The 17,423-nt window shown below is 48.4% G+C and overlaps 1 protein-coding gene across 5 annotated transcripts in view; it reads left to right on the top strand.

Moving 5' to 3' along the window:
* The first annotated feature begins 2,597 nt into the window (after positions 1-2,597).
* Positions 2,598-17,423, top strand: part of OTULIN (OTU deubiquitinase with linear linkage specificity) — a 36,573-nt gene continuing 21,747 nt past the window's right edge. The window contains exons 1-3 of one of the 5 annotated variants that reach the window (XM_070774831.1): positions 2,598-2,889; positions 11,102-11,178; positions 16,829-16,923. In XM_070774831.1, coding sequence (XP_070630932.1) covers positions 2,738-2,889; positions 11,102-11,178; positions 16,829-16,923 — 324 coding nt within the window. In that variant the 5' untranslated portion in view covers positions 2,598-2,737. Of the gene's footprint in view, positions 2,890-9,043; positions 9,387-11,101; positions 11,179-16,828; positions 16,924-17,423 lie in introns of those variants that run through there. The other 4 variants (XM_070774832.1, XM_019982924.2, XM_019982925.2 and 1 more) reach the window with 4 other exon arrangements.

Raw genomic sequence — 17,423 nt, 5'->3', positions numbered from 1 at the left:
CAGCGCTCTTATTGGAAGGAGTAGTGGAGCTGCCACTACATATTACTGGAGGTTCGTCTTTCAATAAAACCCCATTATGAACCCGTTCTGCCCTAGAACTACTTGGATTTTGGAACTGCCTAAGCCATTTCTTTGTCCATACTTCGGCCCAGCGTTCTTCGCCCCTTGCATCTTTAGCGGCTGCCCCACTATTCCCTCCCCACAGATGAAACATTTTTGTTTTCTCTGAAGTTTGTTAATATTTTCTCCTTGCTCCTCGTAAATCAAATCTCCTATCGAAAGGATGTCGTCTGAGAACAGACGCTGTGCTGCGTTGGCTCACCTGTCGGGTTCAACCACTTCCCACTTGTCGCCCTCATGGAGGAAGAGACGGTAACTGCCAGCCCTGGAGCCACAAGCCCGACCCCCAAGGCCTGCGGGGCTCAGGGCTCCGGGCTATGCAGGCTGAGGGTGATGAAACTGTCACCGGGGTAAGGCAGCCACACATCACCCACATGGCCCCTATCCCTCGCTCTCCAGTCAAAGGAAACCCCGATAGCGGAGGGCGAAGCTCCAAAGCCCAGGGTGAAGCTCCAAAGCCCAGGGCAACATTGGTGCCCAAACAGGATAGGGCCCTGTCACAGTTGAGCTATTTCAAATCCTGAAAGATGATGCTGTGAAAGTGCTGCACTCAATATGCCAGCAAATTTGGAAAACTCAGCAGTGGCCACAGGACTGGAAAAGGTCAGTTTTCATTCCAATCCCAAAGAAAGGCAAGGCCAAAGAATGCTCAAACTACCGCACAATTGCACTCATCTCACACGCTAGTAAAGTAATGCTTAAAATTCTCCAAGCCAGGCTTCAGCAATACGTGAACTGTGAACTTCCTGATGTTCAAGCTGGTTTTAAAAAGGCAGAGAAACCAGAGATCAAATTGCCAACATCTGCTGGATCATGGAAAAAGCAAAAGAGTTCCAGAAAAACATCTATTTCTGCTTTATTGACTATGCCAAAGCCTTTGACTGTGTGGATCACAATAAACTGTGGAAAATTCTGAAAGAGATGGGAATACCAGACCACCTGACCTGCCTCTTGAGAAACCTGTATGCAGGTCAGGAAGCAACAGTTAGAACTGGACATGGAACAACAGACTGGTTCCAAATAGGAAAAGGAGTACATCAGGGCTGTATATTGTCACCCTGCTTATTTAACTTACATGCAGAGTACATCATGAGAAACGCTGGGCTGGAGGAAGCACAAGCTGGAATCAAGATTGCTGGGAGAAATAACAATAACCTCAGATATGCAGATGACACCACCCTTATGGCAGAAAGTGAAGAGGAACTAAAGAGCCTCTTGATCAAAGTGAAAGAGGAGAGTGAAAAAGTTGGCTTAAAGCTCAACATTCAGAAAACGAAGATCATGGCATCTGGTCCCATCACTTCATGGGAAATAGATGGGGAAAAAGTGGAAACAGTGTCAGACTTTATTTTTTTGGGCTCCAAAATCACTGCAGATGGTGATTGCAGCCATAAAATCAAAAGACACTTACTCCTGGGAAGGGAAGTTATGACCAACCTAGACAGCTTCCCTGGTGGCTCAGACGGTAACACGTCTGCGTGCAATGCAGGAGAGCCGGGTTCAATCCCTGGGTCAGGAAGATCCCTTGGAGAAGGAAATGGCAACCCACTCCAGTACTCTTGCCTGGAGAATCGCAGGGACGGAGAAGCCTGGTAGGCTACAGTCCACGGGTCGCAAAGAGTTGGACACGACTTAGCGACTTCACTTCACTTCAGACAGCATATTAAAAAGCAGAGACATTACTTTGCCAACAAAGGTCCATCTAGTCAAGACTATGGCTTTTCCAGTGGTCATGTATGGATGTGAGAGTTGGACTATAAAGAAAGCTGAGCACAGAAGAATTGATGCTTTTGAACCGTGGTGTTGGAGAAGACTCTTGAGAGTCCCTTGGACTTCAAGCAGATCCAAACAGTCCATCCTAAAGGAGATCAGTACTGGGTGTTCATTGGAAGGACTGATGCTGAAGCTGAAGCTCCAGTACTTTGGCTACTTGATGCGAAGAGCTGACTCATTGGAAAAGACCCTGATGCTAGGAAAGACTGAGGGCAGGAGGAGAAGGGGACGACAGAGGATGAGATGGTTGGATGGCATCACCGACTCAATGGACATGGGTTTGGGTGTACTCCGGAAGTTGGTGATGGACAGGGAGGCCTGGCGTGCTGCGGTCATGGGGTCGCAAAGAGTCGGACACGACTGAGCAACTGAAATGAACGCCTTCTCCTCACGGAGGACGCGTCCCGCCGCTGGTCCAGGGCTTTCTCGCCCTCTCGCCTGGAGACGCGGCGACAAGGGGCAGTCAGCGACTAGAAAAGCGCTCTCCGAGCTGCTCCGGGGCGGGGCGCCAGCGGGCGGGGGCGGAGTACGCCCAGTGGCGTCTCGCGTGGGCGGGCCTTTAGTCTCTTGCCGCTCCACCCCCGCGCGGGCGCATGCGCAGCCTGGGCGTCGCGAGACTCCCGGCCCGCGCGGGCCGCGCCCCCCTCTCCCGCCCTCGCCGCGGGTCAGAGGTCACGGGGCGGGCGGCGGTGACGCGCGCGGAAGCGCCCTGGGCACGGTAGCTAGCTGGCGGGCCAGCGGCGCGGCTGAGGAGACGGCTGCGGCCCGGGCGCCCCGACGGGAGGGCCTCCGGATCGCTGGGAGGCGGCCGAAGCCGTGCGGCGCCGCCGCCAGCGGCGGCCCCATGAGTCGGGGGACGATGCCTCAGCCCGAAGCGTGGTCGGGCGCTAGCTGTACGGAGAAGCCGGCATGGGAGGCGGGGGCCGCGGCGCCGGAGGGCGGGAAGTCTGCGGCCGGCGGGCCACCGCGGGTCGCGGTGCAGTGCCCGTCCGAGCAGTGAGTGCGAGGCGCGGTGCGCGGGGCCAGGGGCGGGGAGGGGGCTCCGGGCTCGGCCCCCTGAGGGGACGCTGCGGGGAGTATTGGGGGGGATGGGGTGGGCTGGGGAGTAGCCGGCGGAGGGCCCTTCGCATCTAAGAACGATCGTCGGAAATAGAGGAATTCGTTAAACCCTTGTATCCAGTGTCCCAATTACAAAAGTTTTTCCGGAAGGCGCATCTTAAAAGTTCTGGTTATCCAGTGTCCCCACACCCTCCTCCCATTTTTTTGATATCTCCGTAGCTCTAAAGCTAAAGAAAGCTCCAGAAGCCTGGGAAACAAACTCCAGCAGCATATTTTCTTATATACCTCACTCCCATGAGATCTTTCCTCCGACCTATGGCCGGAAGGAAAATAAGGTTGTCCCTTGTCCCCCACCACAGGAACACCGCACCACGCGACGTGTTTGTTCTTGGAAGGCAAGTCTCTGCTTGATGAGCGTCCCACCTGTTAGACAGACTTCGGACGGAGTTTGACCTAGTTGTTTTGGCCGCTGGCTGCTTTTCTAGTTGTCCCCAGCTCCCCCCCGCCCGCCGCCCCCGCCTTTATTTTTAAATACGGAAGGCTGTGCTGGTTAAAGTGTCTGTCGCTCAGTCGTGTCCGACTCTTTGCGACCCCATGGACTGTAGCTCACCTGGCTTCTCTGTCCATGGGGATTCTCCAGGCAAGAATACTGGAGTGGGTTGCCAGTCCTTTCTCCAAGGGATCTTCCTAGCCCAGGGATTGAACCCAGATCTCCTGCACTGCAGATGGATTCTTTACTGTCTGAGCCGTCAGGGAAGCCTGATCAATTCTTTATTGAACTGTACAGAAGGTGGTGTAAGTCGCAAGAGTCTGGGGGCAGGGGTGGAAGCAGAATATAAACTTGAAGGCTGAAACTTTTCTGCACTTGTAAATGGTAGTCACATACAAATGCCTTTGGAATTCTACTCAGAAAACCAGTTTGACAGATTAGCGGGAAAGTGCCCTGCGCCTCCCACTCTCCCCCCACCCCCATTTCCTAAAAACAGGGGTTCTGGGTGGGAAATGTTATTACAGGTAATGTATTATAATCATCTGGCTTGCATGGTCCTTTATTATGGACTGTGACATTCTCAATGAGCACCCATACCCCTTGGGAGAGTGTTAGCTGCACTTAATGGCCACTGGGAAAGATTGAGAGCAGGAGGTTTCAAACTCCTGACTCCAGGAGCCAGCCAGGTCACCTGAGTGAAGCTAGCCAGGTGTAGACCATGGGTTCCTGGAGAGCTGAGTCTGATGGAGGTAGAATCCATTAAGTTCCAACCTGTGTGTGTTAGTCACTCAGTCAGATCTGACTTTGTGATGCCAAGGACTACAGCCTGCCGGGCTCCGCTGTCTGTGGGATTCTCCAGGCAAGAATACTGGAGTGGGTTGCCATTTCCTTCTCCAGGGAATCTTCCCGACCCAGGGATCGAACCTGGGTCTCCCGCACTGCAGGCAGATTCTTCACCATCTGAGCCACCAGGGAAGCCCGGCCAGTAGTTGCTGGATTTTCTGTAAAGAATCCAAAGATTCTTGAGTTTTGTTTGAAATGTTCTTTTTCAAAAAATTTTACTTTATTTTAAAGATTTATTTATTTATCGGTTTTGTTTTGGCTGGACGGAACAGCATGGCACGTGGGATCGTAGTTCCCTGATCAGGGATGGAACCTGTGTTCTCTGCAGTGGCTGCTTGGAATCTTAACCACTGGACCGACAGGGAAGTCCCCTATTTTGTTTTTTCAAAACTTCATCCATGTGCTTTATTTTTGTTTTCTATTTTTATTTATTTATTTATTTATTTTTTGGCCATGACACAACCTGACTGGGGATTGAATCCTGGGCCCTGGCCCACCTAGTCCTAACCGCTGGACTGCCAGGGAATTCCCTTGATTTTTAAATAGTAGCCTTTTATTTTTAAATTGAAACCACTGTGCAGGCCCATGTGTGAGCAGCTGTGACCTGTGGTTGCAGTTTTGCTCTGTACGTCTGAGCCCTACTTCAGACTCAGCAACTGATAAAGCGGGCGTGGTCTTTTGCTTCTGCCCCTTCGAAGCTCATGCTGGTTCCTACCTGCTGCTGCCAGGCTAACTGCTGCTCTCTCACTTATGCCCAGGTAGTCTGAGCTGTGCCCCCACCTACTGGCTCTGGCCCTCAAACGCTGCCTCAACCATTTCCTGGCCTCCCCTGGGAGATGCAGAAACTTTGAACCAGGGTCCCCAAAATACACAGAGTTATTTGGCAAGTTTTTCTGCTGGATGTGCTTCCCAGAGTCTGAGTGCCTGAGGAAGTGGGTCATGGCGCAAAAGGAACATCTTTCCTGATGCGCAGGTTCTGTGGTGCAGGTGTCTCTTCTGTCTGCTGTCGGCAGAGCTCTAGGCGTGGAGCCGAAAGGCCTGAAAACCCCAGTCCAGGTCTGTCACTTGGTGCGTCAGGAAGCTGAGCTCGGATCTGATCTGTATAGCTTGGCCAGGGAGGTGCAGGGAGTAGGTTCCAGGGCTACGTCCCCGATGCCTGGGTGCCTGGGTGCCGGGGACCGCCCCCCTCCCCGCAACGTCTTTCTGGCTTCCTCAGCAAAACTGGGCAGAGAGGCATGACTTATAATGCCTGCAAACTTCACTTTTTTTTTTTCTGGAATAGATGTTCCAGTTTGCCTTTTAAGTAGTAGCTTAATTTCTTTTTCTTGCTATTTTTGTTGTCTTTGATGACCTCATTCTCTTTTAACTGGTAAGAGAACAAAGGGAAGCAAGGGAAAGGAGGTGAAAAGAATTTCAAATGGCAGCTTCTGAACGTCACATCCCACGTTTTGGGCTTTCCTATTTGTTATATGGGCGGTGGGCTGCTGTGTTGGGATACTTTCTTAAGGGCCAGGGAAACTGCTGCCTCACATTGTCCATTGTGTAGTTTGCAGCGTAGCGTGTGCCGTTCTCCCACGATGATGTGTGCAGCCTAAGAGTTGAGTGCAGATATAGGGACATAGTGGAATGCCTGAACTAGGTCCTAAAATGGTTTTTTAACCTTGTGTTTTTCTGTGACTGGAGCCAAGTCCCTTCTTCCCACCCAGAGAGTTAAGTTTGATCTGCACAGAAATTGAGTAAAGTGCTTGCACCTGCCAATACGAAACACCATAAGATGCAGATGTTTGGGGACATCCTGCAGAGTCATTGTAATTCATTCAGTGGATAGAAATTATGAATACAAACCCAACTTTGGCAGCCTTTATACATTCAGAATATGACTCTGAGGGGATTAGCCATGAGTCGACAGAGGGATGGCTCATTTCCTAGGCTGTCCATAGGATACAGATTCCTTGTGACTGGGCTCACTGTGATTTCCCCCTAGAGAAATCGTGGGGAAGACAGACACAGAGATCTTGTGGATAAGCTGCATTCTGAATCGCTTTCCTTTCCTTCCTTCATTTGAGAACTGTGGTTGGCTGGCATCCCTTGGACAAGCCCCAGGGACGGCTTGCACGACGATGCAGGGTCCCTTTTGAGGAAGTGTTAGGTCAGACCTGATTCAGTTGACTTCTTTGGAAACTTCCTCACTCTTCCTGTCAGCAGGTCTCCTATCCTCTGTCTCCTGCTCACCTGACCCATAAAATTGAAACTTAGGGTGGACCCACTTCTTCCTTTCAGCTAAGCTAAGACTCTGGCCCCTGAGGACCAGGGTGGCCCTGGACATGGTTTGTGTCCAGGCTAGACATGCTTTGGGAATTGAGAAGTGAGCCTACTCCATGGTCCTTCTCTATCTGCCTGAGGAGGGGACAGGGTTTAAATCGGGTCCACAGGCTCGTGGTGTGTAGAGGGCAGCATGATGTGTCTGTGTACCCTTCTGAAATCGAAAGCAAAATTGTATGCATATTTATGTCTTTCTGGACTGAGGTTCAGAGGAAAGCTGTGGATCAGAAGGGCTGTAACTAGCAACTTGTGAAGCCCTTGCTCTTGGGTGTTGCTAAGAGCGAATGTGTTTTCTCACCCACCTCGCACCTTAGTAGCTGCGGGGGTGCTGTCTGATGGGGTAACAGCTACTCCCTTCTGGTCCTTTCCCCACCTGGGGGTAGAACCTGCTTCAGAGCTGGGGTGCCCCTGAGAAACCTTAGGTTGCAGGGGTCCAGCTTGTCCCCAGACCCCTTTGGGAGTCACTGAGCCAGTCATGGAAAGTCCACTTGCAGAAAGGAGGTGGAATTTTGGCCTGGGCGCCGGTACTTTCCTGCATTTGATGTGTGGCTCACTCATCTTAGACAACCGCTGAGAGGTGGAGAAAGGCTGAGTAGAGTGATCTTTGCTTTTCCTGTGTTTGTGTGGGACGGTGCCCGGTGTCACAGTGGTTGCCGCTGTCTCATCTACACTGCCCAGGCTGTTGGTCTTCTAGGACAGGACAAATTAAGCATGAGCTGCAAGTCCAGAGAGCTGAACAGAGTCATACTCAGTTTAGCTTTTTTAGATAGCTAAGGGGAACTTGGTGCAAATGTCCACAACAGTGAGTGACTGAGATGCTGTCTTGTTAGCTTTGCATATGTTAGAGTTGACTTTTTTCATATTATGTGTTCAGTTTATCAGAAATCGAAAAATTGGCTTCACAGAAATGTCTTCTGCTTCGCTGAGCTCTGTGTTTTTAGCTTATATTATAGCTTTTGTTTTGGGGACTAGTATAATTTTGTCTAAATGTAGTCAGCATTTTAAAATTAAGTTTCATTTATTGTTATCCAGGTCTTTGAACAGAGCAAGAGGAAGGTTATAAGTTAACAGACAGTGTCATGTAACCTGCTCAATGGTGTATATTGATACTTTAACATTAAGAGTAAAATATTTCATTTCTAAGAGAAAATGGGAGCTTGAAAATACACACTTTAGAATAACATTATGGTGCTAAACTAATAATGTTCTAAGCAGGAATTATTAGCATTTTGGTTTTAAAATTTTAACTGAGTACTGCTCACATGCCATGGTCCCCAAGAAATCAGGTCACATTTAAGACTTTTACTTTTCTTCACTACTTTTCTAGCAATCTGTATGTTTTCTGGAAGGAAATTTTTTGCTGTAGTGATCATTTTGAGCCTATGGATTTCAATGGACTCTGTGCCAAATGGTGAACACCTCTCATCCCAACCCCAGCTTGACACACACACAAAATTGCCACATTTCTGAAACTGGTCAGCACGGAAGATCTGATCTTATCAAATAGCCCCTTTCCTTTCATTGTTTCCCTGTCTTCCTTTCCCAAACAAAAATTTAAACCTCCAGCTATTTCAGATTCCCGATTTTAAATATAATTTCTTTTTGCTGTTAAAAATATTAGTTCCTTTTTGATATTTAAAAAAGTTAAAGGCTTACTAAGTGAAGTATTTTCTTAAATAAAATTATTTTAATTTTTCTTGCTTTCCCACATCTCTCTAGTTGGCAATCCTCGTGTTGGATGAATATTTCATTTTGGCTATTAAATGTCTCATTTTCTGATCAAACTAATTGAGCTTTATTGCTTGAACTTATAGCTTCTCCCCAAGGAAATACAATGGTCTTTAAAAACCGTATTACAGTTTCCCTGGTGGCCTTGGAGAGTTAGCAGATGTCTTTGGTGGCCATGCACAGAATCTGAATGAAATAGTGTGGCTAAAGTGATTTGAATACACTCTGGGCCTCCCATTCATCAGTTTCTGCTGTGCTTCTTCTGTATGTCTTGAATCACCGCATTTCTGTTTCCAGTAACCTTCCTTTCTGCTCTGTCTTCCCGTTGCACTTAGTTCTCCTGTAGGCTTCTCTTCGTTTCTCTGATGTTGGTCTTTGTGGGAGTTTGTATTTGCGGCTATTCAGAGAGATGCTAGTTTAGAGAACCTCCTCTGGGCCCTGGTGTTGCCATGCACTTTGGTTATTCTGTAGATAAGAAAGGCAGGAGACAAGAGTGGAGGCAGAGACGCCTGCCCATAGCCACAGAATTCGCATGAAGTGAGAATAACTTCATAGTCCGTTAGAACCAAGAACTGGAAGAGGAACTACATAGATGATTTAGATCTTGTCTGGTCATCTCATTTTGAAGATGAGAAAACTGAGGCCAAGATTGGGGAAGTGGCTTCCACAAAGACGTGCTTCTGATAATGGTATTATGAAAACGATTCACTTAAATGCCGGTTTTATACGATCAGAATTTCTCTCCTATTTAATAAAGCTTGGAAGGAGGCTGAAAGATAACATTAAACTATTAAAAGAAGAACTAACACGTTTAGTCACTTTTTACTTGAAGTGTTTGATGTATAGTCCCTGTGAATCTGGTTTCTGTTTGCTTTTAACCCTGGCCCTGGCTGCATGGGTGACATCACACCTTTTACTTGAAATCTCACTGGGGTTAGAGCACATGGAGAGTACCCTTTCCCTAATATGTCCCCCTCAATCCCACAACAACAACAAAAGACAGGCACACACACACCATCACTTTCGAGAAAAGAGAAGAAAAGGAAAACGGGTAAGAAATGATCATTGGGTGAATCATCCGTCCCTCCTCTGCCCAGATGGATAGATACGAGAATTAATGAGGCTAGCTAACTTTTTTGACTGTTGAGTGCCTGCGTGTCTTATTTTCAGAGCAGTTTCTTGTGAGTCCTCTCACCGTTATTTTTACAGGTGGATAAATTTAGGTGCTGAGAAGTGTAGTCCCTTGAGTTCCACGTGATGCACGTGGTTGACGAGGGCTGGAGTGAGGAATGGTCACACCCTGGTGGTCAACTGCAGCCTGTGGCATGCTCCAGCGAGGCCGCCCACACAGCCTGTGCCCTGTTGGGGTGGACAGTGAGCCATTCATGCAGGGGTGTCAGCAGAGCCAGTCACAGGTGTAAAAGCACAGGCTGGGCCCATCAAGTGTTTGGCCTGAAGTGTGTGTGTGTGTGTGTGTAGGGCTAGCGTGGTGGGGTGCGTCCAGATTTAGACTTCCCTGCTTATTTGGGAGCCGTTGAAGGGTTTCAAGGGTGGAGGGTGTGTTGGTCCCCACCTCAGTCTGTTTCTCTCAGCGGCACCCCCTTCCTCTTTCCTCTGGCTTCTGAGCCGTGCTCGAGGCGCTGGGGAGCTCCCAGAGTCAGGCACACGGGGGCCATCCCCTTAGTTCCTAAGTAACTCCTCTTTCCTATGTGCCCCGGTGCCTGGAGCCTCCCGTCCTGTGTGAGGAGCAGGGGTGTGCTGTTGTGGGGAGTACTGGGAACGGGGGGTCTGTTGCTTGCGGCCCTGGAGGTCTCCCATGCCCCCCACAAAGTCCTCGGTGTACCTCTAGTTCTGACCTTTCTGGGCCCTGCAGGGTGTGCTGGTCTCCCCTTCCAGCAGACATCGGTCCACAGGCCTCCAGGCTTCTCCCATCCTCCATGCCTTACCTCCCCATCTTCCATTTTTGGGCGACTTGCGCTCTCACCTGTCCTGTGTTCCAGCAAAAACAGAATGGCATCACTGTTTCCCATCACCATGGTGCATCTTGAGGGGAACAGGAGTCATCTTAGAATCTGAAAGTTCCATTTGCTCTCCTTTTCTAGCAGCCAGTGGGGTTTTCTCCTTTCCAGGACTTAGTAGGTTCTTGTTAGCTCACTGAAGGAGCCAGGAGACTCTTTAGGGAGCTGCTGTGTAAGTCCCAACAAAAGTGTGGGGGTTGGTGGGCATATGCCCAGCACAAGGTTGGGGAGCTGCTTTCCTGTGGGCATCAGGGAGCAGGAGCGCCTCAGGGAGCTGGTGTGGCCCAGGGGATCTTGTGAATCTCCTGTCCTTTTTTTTCGAGGAGCTCTTGGAAAATTTGCCTGTGATGTCCCAAAGTCGGCAGTTGGCCTGCGCTCCTCAGTGCTTTTATTAGCACCATCTCCATGCTTGAAACCTGGAGAGTCAGAAACAGTTTCGCTGATGAGCATAGATGAGCATGCTAAGATGCTTACGTGTGTGGTGGAGGCATTAAAGACATCACAGTTGAAATGGCCCCAGAACCACGTAGCCAGTGGAGCGGTAAAATGTCTCACTTCAAAAAGTCTGAGTAATGCTAAAAATACAAGTCTAAGGCGAAAAACCCATATTTTATCAGACTATCATCATGTAATGTAAAAACGTTAAACTTTGCGTGTCTTATAAATTCGTAAAGCAGCTGCATGTTGTGATAAGAAGGACATGTCAGTGCCACAAATTTTTGAAATGTCTGATTTGGTGTGATTTCAGCGAGGAGGACATGTATCGTGCGGCGGATGAAATAGAAAAGGAGAAAGAATTACTTATACATGAAAGAGGGTCATCAGGTACGTTTGAAATTGTTTTCTTTATAAAGAGTTCTTACTGTTTATAGTAGAAAATGCAGGTAAATCAGTATATCCATTTTCATAAAATATTGAGACACACTTTCCTAGGAAGATGGACTTCCTCGGAAGCATTCTTAGGCATTTGGTCTTACCTCCACTGGATTATTCATTTTGCTGGGTAAAAATATTTTGGGTGTATTTGGGGACTACTGTTTTCTGAGGCTTTAAAATTTCACTGCAAGTACTTTGCTTGTGTTCCTTACATTCATAGCATTTTTGCACCCGTGAGAATTTGTCTAACCTCTTGACACCACTCTCTCTTAAGTTCTTGACTTCCTTATTTTCATAGAGGGAGAGTTGGGGTTTGAAGTGTGTTTTTCGTTTTAAGTGGAAGGATTTACTGCGAAGCTGGCCCTCTGGGTCTTTGAGTGCAGAAGGCCATGTGAATTTGATTTGACTTATAAGAAAGAACGGTGGTGGACATGATAGCTCTTAATTCTCCCGTCATGTTGTGACTTCCTGTCCACACTTGTGCTCAGCCGCATGTGCTCTGTTCATCCTTCAGCATCCATCGACCCCTGGCTGCTAGGGTGAGCCTGCTTCGACCATGGCCGTCGGGCCGGGTGTGGGGAAGCACCTCCTTCCTCCCCAAGTTGCCCCGGGCAGGAGGCCAGGGAGGGAGCTCCATTAGGGGATACCCCACAGACCATTCAGACAGAGGGAAGGAGGAGAAGGGGCTGACAGAATGAGATGGTTGGATGGCATCACTGAATCAAAAACGTGAGTTTGATCAAACTCCAGGAGATGGTGAAGGACAACAGGCCTGGAGTGCCGCAGTCCACAGGGTCGCAGAGTCGGACATGACTGAGCCACCGAATGATTCACAAGCGGCGTTTTCCTGCGCGCCACTTGCATAATGTTCTGGTTTAGGAACCGGCTCTCATTTACGGTGCTGGTGACAAAGTGTTAGGATGTGTCATTAGGAGCAGAAGATACGGGTGGGGTCTCTGAAGACAGTTCTCTAGCCTTCCTCACAGGGAGTTGGCGGAACTCCTCCCTGTGGTAACCGGGGAAGATGATGCGCTCTGTTGTGGTCCAGCCCCGCGGGTTCCCGGCCCCCACAGCCTTCAGAGGCGTCTCAGGGCCCCAACGGCAGTTGCACACACTTCACCTCAATGGTAGGACTTGGCAGTCCCGTCCTGAGGAGAAGGCGCTTCCTCAGCCCTTGTCTGTTCCTGCCCTGTCTGCAGGGGCCTCTGGCCTCCTCGCTTGCTCTGTGGGCTCTCTGTTGGGTTCCCTTCTGTCCCCAGGGGAGCCCCACACAGGTGCTTTTCAGGGGGTCTTGTCTCTTCCAGCTCTGGTCTGAGGCAACACGGGTCCCTTCACACCGTGCATCTCAGTCCTTCTGGCTTCGTTGTCCTTCCTGATGTAACATCCTGTGGATGGGCCTCTGGTGAGCAGCTCCGTTTTTTGCAAAAATGTCTTGACTTCACCTTGTTTCGTGAATAACCCCAGGTGAATAATACATTTTCTCTAATTTTCCTTGAAGGTTTCATTCCACTCTCTTGTTTCTTTCATAGTTGAAAACACTGTGGTCAGTCCGACTCTTGGCAGTCTGTCTTTCCCTGTCTTCTCTTGGAAAACACTGCAGTCAGTCTGACTCTTGGCAGTCTGTCTTTCCCTGTCTCCTCTCTGTCTTCGGTGTCCTACAAGTTTCTCCTCAGCGTCTCTTAAGTACGGATTTTTTTTTTTTTTAGCACTTTGTTAGGGATTGTTTTTACCTTTTAAAATCTGAAGATGCTTAGTTTTCATCAGTTCAGAATTCTCAGCCATTATCTCTCTAAATACTGCCTTTTTCCTATTCTGTTTACTGCTTCCAGAGTTCCAAATCAGGTGTTTGCTAGCTCCCATTCAGTTATCCAGGGCCCTCAGTTACACACCCTTTCAAGTATTTTCTGACTTTTGGCCTCTGTTACATTCTGGATAGTTCCTTTAGAAAGGTTTTCTCTTTCTCTTTTGGAAAAGATCTGTTTTCCTTCCCAATTTGCTTGGTCTTTTTTGATAGTGTATTGCTCTTTGCTCAAGTTTTTATTTCTTCTTTTATTCCCTTAAGCATTTTAAACATTCTTTTCTGGACCTGATAATTCCATTAGCTGAAAATCCTGGCAGGTCTACTTATGCCAGTTGCTGTTTTTGCTTACTTCTTGTTTCTTCAGAGTTTGGTTCTACGTTCAGCTTTTGTGTGTCTGTGGAGAGATTGTGCAGCCTGTCTTGAGTGTGAGGGAGTTTGGTCTCGTTTCTGCCGTGCACCCAGGAGTCACCTGCCTTGGGCCACGTCAGGTGAATTTCTGGGTTTGAGTTCCCAGGGTCTTGCAGCTGATGTGAAGTCACACCCTGTCCCTGTGTGAGAGCTGGCCTGTGGTTATGAGATCTTAGGTCCTCTGTCCCCAAGGCAGATCCCAGGTCAAAGCAGAAAGTTTTCTCATGCTCTCTGTTAATCACCTAGTCCGTGAGTGCAAAGTAGCCTGAGTCATGTCCTATTCTTTGCGACCCCGTGGACGGTAGCCCACCAGACTCCTCTGTCTATGGGATTCTCCAGGCAAGGAACTGGTTGCCATTTCCTTCTCCAGGGGATCTTCCCGACCCAGGGATTGAACCTATATCTCTTAACATCTCCTGCATTGGCAGTCAGATTCTTTACCATTCGTGCCACCCAGGAAGCTGACCCCACCTAGTCCAGGGGTCAGCAAACACTAGCTCCCTGGCCAAAGTTGAGATGCCACCTGGTTTTGTAAATAAAGTTTTATTGGAATTCCTTAGTTTACACATCGCACATGGTGATTTTCATGAATAGTAAGTTGAGTAGTTGTGACAGAAACTTTATAGCCTTAAAGCCTACGTTATTTACACTCTGGCCCATTAGAGAAAAAGTTTTCAATTCTTGCCCTAGCCTCTTGATTGAGAGTCCCAGCATTCTGGAAGGGTTCAGTTTTAACTTCACATCCTCCAAGGGTCTGAATCCTTGTCTTGGTCACCATATGGTGGTTAAGGAACAAAACCTCTTGGTTATTTCAGCTTCTGGTGACCACTCTTGATTTTCAGCTTCCCCTTTGTGTTTTTTGAATTTGTTTTTGGTGGAGTTTATTTGGCCATTAGAAATGTGCATTCCTGGGGCAGTAAGCAGCCTATGTAGCAAGCAGATAACTAGAGCAGACGCTGACTTACACTGTAAGCTGCCTGAGGTCGGGCTCAGGCCGTCCTGCATCTCCAGCTCCCAGCCTGCAGTGGCTCTTGGAGTCTTCCTCCCAGTGCCCAGCTGGATGGGACTGGGGGTGCACTTCCGATGCTGGCAGCTGTTTAAGTACCCATTTTCCCACCCTCACTGCCTCACGCAGACCTCTGATTCATCAGAGGACTGTGGCTTGTGGCCTGGGCTCTGAGCCCAGTCAGCCTCCTGCCTCCTCCACTCAGTCCTGAGATGGGGCCCCTGCCGGCCTGTGGAGGGCCCGGGTGTCCAACCCACAGGAAAGAGGACCGTGGGTGAGGAGAGCACCAGGGCTGGACTTTCTTCTCTGGGGGCCCTTCCCGAGCTGGAAGCTGCTCTGCTCGTGGCAGAACATGTCCCAGTGAACATCCTCGACTCTGGACACGTGTAGCTCCTCGGGCTTTCTGAGGAGGCGAGTTGAAAAGCGATTAAAGGGAACTCTTCCTTCCACTAATAAATACTCACAAAGTGTTTTTGACAGTGACTGCTCTTTATTTGAGGGTTGGCTGTGCAGCCGTGGTATTTGTGGTCTAGGCTCTAGGTCTGGTTCACCTTTAAGCCAATCCTGACTTAAGCACAGATAAATGTATTTGTTACCTGTGTGTGTGTTATTTTCCCTTTTGTATAGAAGGTTTATTTTCCTTATGAAAGGATTTATCAATGAGATTTTTAAAATAGGCAATTCTGACATTTTATGTCTTAAAAAGTTGTTTTACTTATTAAAGTGCAGGAAGGGCTTAGGGGTTCTTCTTGTGCTCCTCCATCCGTCATCCCACATCCATCACATCTTGCAGGGTCAAGGCCTGTGGTCCTTTCTTCTTAAGTAGTCTCTAAACCCTTTCAGGACCAAATCTGGGCCTTTATCATCTTCATATGCCTCTGCTCCTAGCTCAGTGCTTGGCACATATTAGAAACACAGTGTTTGTTGGATTGAGTTGACTATAACATCTTTATGTACAACTTCCTCTTGAGTAAATATGCCATGAGGTACTTCTGTGTTTATATCCTGATTTCTTTGCTAACATTTACTTCTTCAATATTTTAAAAAGGAAGTCAAGATATGCCTGGGAATTTAGCTCTCTTTCTTCCTAAAACATACAAAGACCTACACGTGTGCGTGCATATGCCTAGGCCACATAATCCAACCCCAGGCCTCGTGTGTTAAACAAGAGAAGTCTTAAGGCCTTTTTATTTTTTACTGTAACATCTGTCTGATCATCAGTTATCTCTTTTATTTGGGGGGTATGTGTTATTAGAATCAAACAGGCCTGTGTTTCAGCTCACATTGAGAGCTCCGTTAGTTTCTGGCTGATTATCAACAGTTTATAGCCCTTTGGGATCAAAGCAGGATATAACGAAATAAAGATTATTAAATATACATCTGTAATAGAGGTGTTATCTCTTTGTATAATGGATGTGGAAAAATTACAAATCACTAGCTATGTGGTCTCAAAGCTTAGACTATTGCGTGTTTGAATGAACATTATTTGAGGATACTTAGGTCAGTGTGGTTGCCGGTGCTGAGGGCACAGCTGAGAAACAGACCAAGCCCCTGCCCTCAGGGAGCTCATGTTTTGCTATGTGTGTATGTATGTGTGTGTGTGTGTGTGTGTGTGTAGGGATGGGAGAAGCAGCATACAGAAAAAGAAATATGTTAGGTGCTGCTCAGTGCCAAGAAGAAAAGCAGAACCATGTAAGGGGAACAGAGTGAAAGTGTGTATGTGTGTGTGTGTTTAAGGATGAGAGAGGCAGGGTACAGAGAAAGAAATATGTCAGGTGTAGATCAGTGCCAAGAAGAAAAGCAGAACCATGTAAGGGGAACAGAGTGAAAGTGTGTGTGTGTGAGTGTGTGTGTATGAGAGAGAGAGTGTGTGTGTGAGATGTTTTGACATTGAATGTCAGTGTCAGAGGTAAGCAGAGACCTGCAGAGCGTGAGGAGCAGGTACCTCACTGGTAGGGCAGGAGCTGTCGGTGTGGGTAGTGGGGGAGCTGAGACCCGAGAGGCAGTGGAGGGCCAGGGCAGGGGGGCCTCTTGTAGGGAGGAAGGGAGTAGACTCCCAGGTGTGATGGGAGGCCCTGGAGCCCAGCTGGGGTAGGTAGCATCTCACTTAGGTTTTTGAATGCACCACTCTGGCTGCTGTGTGGGGGATGGCCGGTAGGGTCTGGTGACAGGCTCAGCGGGAGACCTCTGTGGTCATCTGGGAGTCAGGTGGTGGCCTACTAAATGCACTGGGTGGTCAGCAGTCTTGGGATTCTAGACGTGGGAGGGACTGCAGTGAGCAAGAAAGGAACTCTCAGACGAAGCTGTGCTGTTATTCTGATCATACTTTGTCTCCTTATTCCCCCTCCCCCCTACCCCACCCCTTTTTTTGGATTCTTTCACAGAAGCTAGATTAAGTGTAGCTCCTGAAATGGATATCATGGACTACTGCAAAAAAGAATGGAGGGGAAATACGCAAAAAGCAACATGTATGAAAAAGGTATGACGCCTGGATGCGTGCATTTTGAGTTTTTCCAGTAGTCTACCATAGGTAATTATTTAGCATGTCCTTTTGTATGCTGCTAAGTCGCTTCAGTTGTGTCCGATTCTGTGCGACCCCATAGACAGCAGCCCACCAGGCTCGCCTGTCCATGGGATTCTCTAGGCAAGAGTAGTGGAGCGGGTTGCCATTGCCTTCTCCCATGCACGCGTGCATGCTAATTCGCTTCAGTCGTGTCCAGCTCTGTGCAACCCCTTGAACAGCAGCCCACCAGGCTCCCCTGTCCATCGGATTCTCCAGGCAAGAATACTGGAGTGGGTTGCTGTTATGTTTAGATGTTATAGTTACGACAACTGCCATTAGACTGTGTTACAACAGGGCTTCTAACTTTAGAGATGAGGAAACAGACTGCAAAGATAAGGGCCGTCTCAGTATTAATACAAAATCATTATCAGTTAGTCAGCAACTTGACTTCTTTGAAAAACGCATAAATGACTGTG

This window comes from Bos indicus, chromosome 20, assembly GCF_029378745.1.
Source record: "Bos indicus isolate NIAB-ARS_2022 breed Sahiwal x Tharparkar chromosome 20, NIAB-ARS_B.indTharparkar_mat_pri_1.0, whole genome shotgun sequence".
Lineage (NCBI taxonomy): Eukaryota > Metazoa > Chordata > Mammalia > Artiodactyla > Bovidae > Bos > Bos indicus.
Note: the sequence above shows the minus strand (reverse complement) of the source record. Positions and strands in the feature narration are given on the sequence as shown.